At 45.3% G+C, this 6,142-nt stretch overlaps 1 protein-coding gene across 1 annotated transcript; it reads right to left on the reverse strand.

The window, feature by feature from the left end:
• Nucleotides 1–1,837: 1,837 nt before the first annotated feature.
• On the reverse strand, nucleotides 1,838–3,561 carry LOC116419300 (GTPase NRas-like). Its single transcript, XM_031938514.1, has one exon. It carries the CDS (start codon nucleotides 3,474–3,476, stop codon nucleotides 2,907–2,909), a length of 570 nt encoding a protein of 189 aa, XP_031794374.1. The 5' UTR covers nucleotides 3,477–3,561; the 3' UTR covers nucleotides 1,838–2,906.
• Nucleotides 3,562–6,142: the final 2,581 nt, after the last annotated feature.

Here is a 6,142-nt window from a genome sequence, read left to right on the forward strand (position 1 = left end):
AAGACATGCTCCAAATCACTTGATTAGAGAATTGCAAATTAAAACAACTCTGAGATGCCACTTCACACCTATCAGATTGGCCAACATGGAAAAAAAGGCAAGTGATAAATGTTGAAGACAGGAAAAATTGAAACACCTAATATAGAGTTGGAATCCTGAACTGATCCAGCTATTCTCAGAGTTATTTGGAACTATGCCCAAAGGGCAACCAACAGTGCATACACTTTGACTGGGCAATACCAGTACTAGGTCTGTATCCCAAAGAGATCACACAAAAGGAAAGGACATGAATACATAAATATATATGCATATGCAAAAATATTTATAGCACTCCTTGTTGGGGTGTCAAAATATTGGAAATTGAGGGGAAGCCCATCAGTTAGAGAATGGATGAAAACATTTTGGTATAGGAATATAAAAGAATATTATTGTGCACTAAGAAATGTGCAGGCAGATTAAGACTTGTCCAAACTGATACAAAGTGAAATGAGCAGAACCAGTAAAACAGTGCACCGCATCAGCAACATTGTATGATGATCAACTGTGAATAATTGCTCTTCTTCTCGGCAACAAAATGATCTAAGACAAGTGCAAAGAACTCACGAAAGAAAATGCTAGCCATATCCAGATAAGGAACTGATGGACTCTGAATGCAGATCAAAGTGTTGTTTTTTTCTTTTTTCACTTTTTCCTTTTGATCAGGTTCTTCTTTCACACTGTGACTAATGTTGAATTGTGTCTTACATGATAGGTCAGGTATAAACGAGATCAAACTACATCCCTTCTTCAGAAGAGGGGAGAGGAAGGAAGGAGGGAGAAAACTGGGGAATCCAAAATCTTGTAAAACAAATACTAAAAGGGAAGGTGACCTAGCCATACCAGACCTAATTCTATATTTATTAAGAGGCAGTCATCAAAATCTTTTGGTGTACTAAGAGTAGAGAATCAGTGGAATAGATTAAGTATACAAGACACAATGGTCAATGACTAGAGTGATCAAGTGTTTGATTAAACCTTAAGAAGCCAGTTTCTGGGATAAGCACTTGCTATTTGACAAAAATTGCTAGGAGAATTGGAAAATACTATGGCAGAAGCTAGGCTTTGACTAACTTCTAACACCCTCCACCAATATAAGGTCAAAATGAGTTCATAATTTAGAAATAAAGGGAGATATTATAGGCAAATTAAGAGAACATAGAATAGTCTAACTTGTGAAGACAAGGGAGAAAATTTGGATAAACAAGAATTGGAGAACATTATGAAACGCAAAATGAGTATTTTTGATTATGATAAATTAAAAATGAGGTGAGGGAAGTGTGGAGAGAGAAATGATAACTACATAAAAAGATCAGAGATAATAGATGATATAGAACTGGTCTATAATAAATGAGAGATGACATTAATAGAAATGATTAGTTAATATAGAGATGACAGATTCAGAGATACACGATGGCCAGATGATAGATAAGATTATTTCTAGGGATCATTATCATCTCATTGAATCTGAGGTTCATAGACTTAGACCCCTTTTAGTGATAGAGTTAAGAGGGACCTGAGAGTCTAGACCAACCTTCCCCTTCTCCTCCCCAAATTCTTACTGGTGAGAAAAACTGAAGCCCAAGGTCCCACAGTTAAAACACCCATGCCTTCCTCACTCCCAAACCCAGCTCTTTTTCCACTAGGCCATACTGCCCTCATTAGATTCCTATCCCAAGCATATCAACCCATGAGAAACTACAAGAAACCAATTTGTAAACAAACCAACAACTTTTATTTGTAAGAAATCCTATGAAAAATAATTAACTTTGAATCCAAGTGTGAAGGAAGTCCCTTTAAAATTAATTTCTCTTCCTATTCAACCCTCCCCCCAAAGCCAAACAGGTATGGTTAGAATCATTAACTGAAACAGGAAAAACACCCACTGCTCTTTTCACCAGAATTGTCAGAAGATTCCTAAGCAGACTCCCATCTTACCTGCAGCTATGAGGTATCTGCTCAGAACATTTACAGCCAGGCCCCTCCACTCCCCTTCCCTTGGAAGCAATTAAAATACTGAAACTTGCAATGTCTAAAGGGACTTTATCTGGCTGCTAAAACAGAAATTATAATTTTAATGGCACTTATGTCTAAAGGCATCCTGCTGGGAGGAGGCAGTCCCATTCTACCCCAATCTCTCACTGATATCGAACGAGCTCCAGATGATAAAGACAAGGGGTGACACTCAATGTGAGTAACCAAAAAACCCCCCACTATTCCCCCAGTCTGGTCTTGAGGGTCATTGAATGGGGACCACTTCAGAGTAGGGCTTCTTACCAACACCACAACAAGGTCTTCTTGGCCACAACAGGTGGTGATCTGGCTCCAAGACAAGAAATACACCAAGCCCAGGGGCAGGTGGGAGACTTGTACCCTGGTCTCCAGAGGCAGAGTCTTGGTTGGGGGAGCAGGGGAAAACCCAATAAAGAAAATCCCACACACAGCCTCCAGGAAGGCAGAGGAGGATGCTGAAGATGAGGGCCAGATTGGATAGAAAGCAGCCAGGGAGCTGGCTGTCTCTGGGGCCTCTAGCAGGCTGAGATGAAGGAGCAGGCTGCACACTCAATGAGAAATGGGAGTCTTTTCTTGCCTGGTCAGGATACCCAGGCATTGAGGTAGTCATTCCTGCTCAAAAGGGGAAACAAAAAGCAAAAATACAAAAAGGCCTTAAGGGAGAAACGCAGATAGGTCCCTCCAAGAGGCTCCTGGAGAAATCCTGATAAGGTCCCAAAGGGCTTGGCAGTGAAGAGCAGGCAGAAGGAAGGGTCCAGATGAAGGTCTGGAAGGCTGGGGAGTGGCTAGGGGATTTGGAGGTATTCTGGGCCAGGTGAGGGGAATTAGGAGCAGGATCAGGGTAAGGGTGTACCTGCTCACTGGATTGTGCAACACTTGCACCCACAGGCCTCCCTCTGCTTAGTATTAAGGTCACTGTTGAGCTCCTCAGATCTCATTCTATGAATTTCACCCATGAGCTCATGGAAGGCTTGCTCCACACCTTGCCCAGTCTTGGCTGATGTCTCCACATAAGGGATCCCAAAACTCCTGGCCACCTCCTGGCCCTGGGTGCGGTGCACCACCCTGTTGGTCACGTCTACTTTGTTGGCCACCAACACCACAGGTACATGCTTGGTCCCCTTGAGGATCTGCAGACGGTCCCAGAGGACATTCACATTCTCAAAAGAGTGGCGGTCATTCACTGCATAGACCAAGAGGAAGCCCTCTCCCCAGCGTATGGACTTGTCCCTCATAGGGCAAAATGCTTCAATGCCTGTGGTATCCACAATGTCCAGCTGGCACTGTTCTCCATCCACCACTGTTTGTTGACGGTAGAAATCTTGGATGGTGGGGTCATACTCGGTCAAAAAACAATCTTCAATAAACTGCATGATCAGTGCACTCTTGCCCACACAAAAGGTGCCCATCATTGCCAACTTATACATCTTGGTCTGTGTCTGTCTGGATCACCTATGGAGGTATGGACACAAGAAGCCGTGAGAACTGGGAAGGGCTCATGTGGTCTCTAGTCTACTTTCCAGGCTGCAAGAAGTCAGCCCATTACTCAGGAGGTCACCTCTCAGGAGGAAGACTTGCCTCCAGCCTCCAGCCTCAGTGGGCTTCTTTGCCAATCCTCTTCCTGCCCCTGTCAGCTCTCTGGGGCCCAGCTAAACAAGGCTCAACCCTCCCCCCAGGGACAGAACTTCAGATACTTGGAAGCTCTGAATCCCCTGGCTCTTGCTGACCAATTCCAAACCCTTTAGAGCACTTGGGCTCCAGGGCCTCCCATGCTGGCTGGCTTCTCCAAGACACTCTCTGATTTGCTGGAGCCGTTCCAAGATCCCGGGGTCAATTCAGAAGGTTCTTAGGAGGCCAGAGAATAATGCTAACTATTTCTACAGGCCATGCTCCTCCACAGTAATGTAGCCCAAAGGGGTTCGGTTTGGGCAGCTGAAGGGTCTGCAGCTCCTGCATCAAAGGGGCTGAGAGACTATGGCCAGCTTGGCTGCAAACTGGGCTCCCCTGCAGTGATACAAGCTAAAGTGTATGGGCTCAGGCAGCTAAGGTGGGGGAAGGAAAAGCAAGGGAGCCCAGCGGCACTGCCCGCACTAATCCAGCCCCATGAGGATCCGAGCTGTCAATGCCTCCCGCATTAATGCAGTCCAAGATGGCACTAACTTGAGGTTTACTTGTCACCCACCCCATTGCTGTTAAATGAGAGCTGGTCGCTACATACCCTTTCTAAACTGTAAAAATACCCAGGCAGGTCGCATTCAGGTGTAGTCTTTAAGAATGGAACCACTTAGAAACTCCAAGAGGTACAGCCCCGCCTCTTGTGTACTGCAGGGACTTCTGGGAGCCCCGGTCTCTAGGGTGATTTGGGGAACTCCGCCCCTAGGCAATAAAGACTTTTGGGAACCATGCCCCCACTCCTTTGGGATGTGGGGAACCTCCCTCATTTTGGAAGCTCCACCCCAAAAGAGTTTGGGAAGCCCCACCTCTCACTACAAGAGCCTCTGGGAACCCCAGTGGGTACCCTTGATGGGGCTTTGAGGATCCCGTGGACCCCTGTTTTTCGAGCTCAGGAAACTACTTCGACAGCACAATGATTTCCCCCACCTTTCGGGAGTTTGGCAAAGTCCTACATAAACCACAAGGGTTACTGGCCCCACAATGTAGACTGGAGCCAAGGTAATAGTCCCCCAGGATACCAACCTAAGGTTGATAGTCCAAGAGATCAAAGGATATATCAAACGATAAGGCACAGAAAAGTGCCTTTTCCTAAAGGAAAAGACCCACAGGAATAAGCCAGGCTTTGACTATTTAGATTATGCCCTAATCCCCACTTTAAACCCCACTTATCCCTTAACTTCTCCTGCTCTCTCCTCCTTTTTCCACCTCCAAATTACATTCCTACTTCAATCCTTCCCCACAAACCTCGCCTTTTTCTTCCAGCCAAGGCAGCCTCTGAGTCCACAGTCCCTCCCCACTTTAATTTTCTTTGTTTTTCTGATCTCCTTAAACTTCAGGTAGATTTTTGCATGTGGTTTTCCTGCCTGTGCCAAGCCTCTTTGGGTGGTTTCTTCCTCGGAAATCCTGGGACAAGACTTCTCTGGCCGTTATTTTAGGGGTACCAAGTACACCCCACCACTTTGTGTCCTTGGGTTTTATCAACCTAAATCATGGACCGGGTATTTTGAAAATACAGCCTCAAACCTGGAGTCTAGAGCTCTAAACTGCAGTTGTCTTTTCTTAATTTTTTTAAAATTTATATTTCTGATGTCTTTTGGCTTTCTATTACATTTCTTTCACTACATCCCCCAACACAACGGTCACCCCCCCCCTTTTGACAATCTGATGACTCAGCCATCAGTGATTGACAGGTCATTCCCCATTCGGTACCTGCAGACCCCCAAACTGTGTCCAGAGGAAGGAGTTACAGGCTCCATTTCCCCAACCAAGAGTAACAGTTTCAGTCAGAAAAAGTTTGGTCTAATGGCCTCTGCACTGGCATCATTGAAGTCAGCATTCATTGGCTTATTTCCCTGCTTCTGTTCCTCATTCTCTGGGCCAGTCTCTAGGGCTTCCTGCCTTTTTCAGAAGTCCTCAGGACCCCTCTTTTTGACAATATAATCATATTCCATCCCATGCTTTGACCATCATTGGTTCTAACGTTTCCCCCATGATGGGCACCCACTTTGCTTCCACTTTTTGGCTACCATAAATGCTGCTGTGGTTCTCTCTCCTCTCCAGATGTCCAACAGAATCCCCTTCTCCCATCATCACAGGAGGAAACCTTATCTTTGTCCTTTATCAAGAAAATTGAAAATACTTACTATGAATTTTCTCTTCTCTCTTCCTTCCTCCTCATGTCATAATCTCTTGCCATGATCTGGTTCTTTCCCATCCTTGATTCCATTCTCAAATGCAGAGATGCCTCCTCCCTCTGTCTAGACCAGCCCTTCTCTATGCACCCTCCAAGCCATCCCCTCCTGCCTTCTCCCCAGATAGCCTGTCATCCCTATTCTCTCTTCTTAATTACTAACAGCTTCCCTGCTGGCTACAAATATGCCCAGTTCTCCCTAACCCTTAACAAACTCATCAGAAAAGA

The sequence above is a fragment of the Sarcophilus harrisii genome, chromosome 5 (genome assembly GCF_902635505.1).
Source record: "Sarcophilus harrisii chromosome 5, mSarHar1.11, whole genome shotgun sequence".
Lineage (NCBI taxonomy): Eukaryota > Metazoa > Chordata > Mammalia > Dasyuromorphia > Dasyuridae > Sarcophilus > Sarcophilus harrisii.